This window comes from Cibotium barometz, chromosome 2, assembly GCF_041138505.1.
Source record: "Cibotium barometz isolate CiBa-2024 chromosome 2, ASM4113850v1, whole genome shotgun sequence".
Taxonomy (NCBI): Eukaryota; Viridiplantae; Streptophyta; class Polypodiopsida; order Cyatheales; family Cibotiaceae; genus Cibotium; species Cibotium barometz.
In genome coordinates, this window is record NC_141047.1 from 69,585,192 (window position 1) to 69,587,245 (window position 2,054).

The 2,054-nt window shown below is 46.4% G+C and overlaps 1 protein-coding gene across 2 annotated transcripts in view; it reads right to left on the minus strand.

Moving 5' to 3' along the window:
* LOC147641409 (uncharacterized) overlaps positions 1-1,493 on the minus strand; it is a 2,254-nt gene extending 761 nt beyond the window's left edge. For both annotated transcript variants that reach the window (XM_086821099.1, XM_086821090.1), the window contains exons 1-3: positions 1,140-1,493; positions 280-307; positions 1-189 (exon numbers count right to left, since the gene is read on the minus strand). The exon at positions 1-189 is cut by the window's left edge and continues 39 nt beyond it. In XM_086821099.1, coding sequence (XP_086677225.1) covers positions 1-189; positions 280-307; positions 1,140-1,273 — 351 coding nt within the window. In that variant the 5' untranslated portion in view covers positions 1,274-1,493. The remainder of the gene's footprint in view (positions 190-279; positions 308-1,139) is intronic.
* Between the last annotated feature and the right edge of the window lie 561 nt (positions 1,494-2,054).

The window sequence follows — 2,054 nt, forward strand, 5'->3', positions numbered from 1 at the left end:
ATTGGGATGAAAACATGGCGTGTCAAACTTAACAGTGGGAGGTTTGAATGGGTATTCAGTAGGAAACCTCATCGACAGCTTGTACGACAAGCCATTGTAGACAGTACCTACACTGCCTTTGATGGTGCCAACCCATGAAAAGATGTTGTCCCCTTCAGGAAAAGCTGAAACCCCAGGATCTCCACATGTCTGCATATTCAGGAATCCACACATAATGCTTGTTTAAACACTGCCAGGAAACTCTAGGAGTGGTTAAGGTGAAGTGAGCCAGGAGCTTACCATCAAAGCCATGAGCTCCGATTGCAACCTGTACAAGATGAACACAAACACGAATCACACAATAATGTTGCAAATACCATAGAAAGTGTCACCAGTGCTCAATCAGGACATGCAAGATACACATTCTTTGAGCAATTACACCATCTCTTTACATCAAGAGACTGCATATCTACATTTACAAGCTTATGTTCATGCAGGATGTCTGCACCCGCCATCCCTGTGGCAACCAGCCATTCTTCTCTGTTGTCTCATTATGTGGCTGTATGTGCAAGAGGGGGATGGCATTGTGAAAAACAAGGGTCTCCAAGGTGGTCTTGATGAGTCTTCACATGATACACAATCAGTTATGCACCATCCACAACATCTTCTAGCATGAAGCCAGAAGTTGTCTATGTCTACACCCGCCGCCGTTCTGGTGCCATTTTCTATTTTTCACTTATAAGGGCCTTCATATGATTCTCAATTAGGAACCCTTTTTTCCCCACTTTCACCATAACAGAAAATCTAATTGTGCACTGCAAAGACCTAACGCTGCAGCAAATGCAAACCGCCCTGATCCAACACTGAGACTTCATCATGAGGAATCACATGCCGGAACATCACCGTGCAGAAAAATCCCTTCTTCATCATGAGGAATCACATGCCGGAACATCACTGTGCAGAAAAAACCCTTCTTCGTCTAGCATCAACGCGTGGAAACACCAAAAATTTACTATGCGGAAACTTGTCCTCCGCACTAATTCAACAATGAGGACATGAAACACTAATCCTTCTTCTGGTACACAGTAGGGACGACATCGAAACCTTAAAACCCCCGCTGTGCATTATGGATTCAAAACCCTTGCGCGGGGAACCCTTACCTTCTCGAGACGGAGTGAGTTTCCACAGGATTCGACATGGACTTAGGCTGCTTGGCGGTGGTAGGGGCGGCAGCGATGGAAGCGTTGCCCTGCTGGGGTCGAGAGTTGGCTTCTACGCCCCCATCGAAGCTCATCTTGACACCTGCAGCAGGGCGGTGAAAAAAAAAGTACTGCCGAATAGGAACACTGCTTTCGCTTACAAGCCGTGCTCTGGATATGGCGGACTATGAAGCTTTTCAGGGCTTGACGAGGGCGAGTTCGGAACTCTTTAAGGGTTTGGCACTGAGCGTTCACAAGTCCAAGCAGAGCAGAGCGTTGCTTACGTTAAATAAATAACTACGCTTTTGTTTGGCTGTTTGGTGGTTGGCTAACGGGTGTGACTTTTCAAACACCCATCTGGAATGACCGTTGTAGGTTTTAATTTGCTGTTTTTTAAGAGGCAAATTCATTTCGTAAATCTTCAAGCACTCTCTTTGTGTGTTTATATTTAACAAGTATTGGACCCGCTCGTAGTATAGATCCTCGCATTACCCTCACATTGAGACCATGTGTAGCATGTGTGTGTGCACATACATGTGTAAGTGTGTGTGTGTGTGCATGCATGTATGTGTGCGTGCGCATGCAACTGCATGTATGCATTTGTGTGTGTGTGTGTATCTCTCTCTCTCTTTCTCTCTCTCTCTCTTTCTCTCTCTCTCTCTCTAGCACTGCGAGTATCTACCCTCTCTCTCCATGCCTCCCTCTCTCTCTCTCTCTCTCTCTCTCTCTCTCTCTCTCTAGCACTGCGAGTATCTACCCTCTCTCTCTCTTTCTTTGTCTCCCCGCCTAGCACTGTAGACTGTCTCTAGTTGCGAGCATCTACCCTGTCTGCCAACTGAAGCACGCTTGCTTCTTATGCTGTCGGCCATGCTGCTG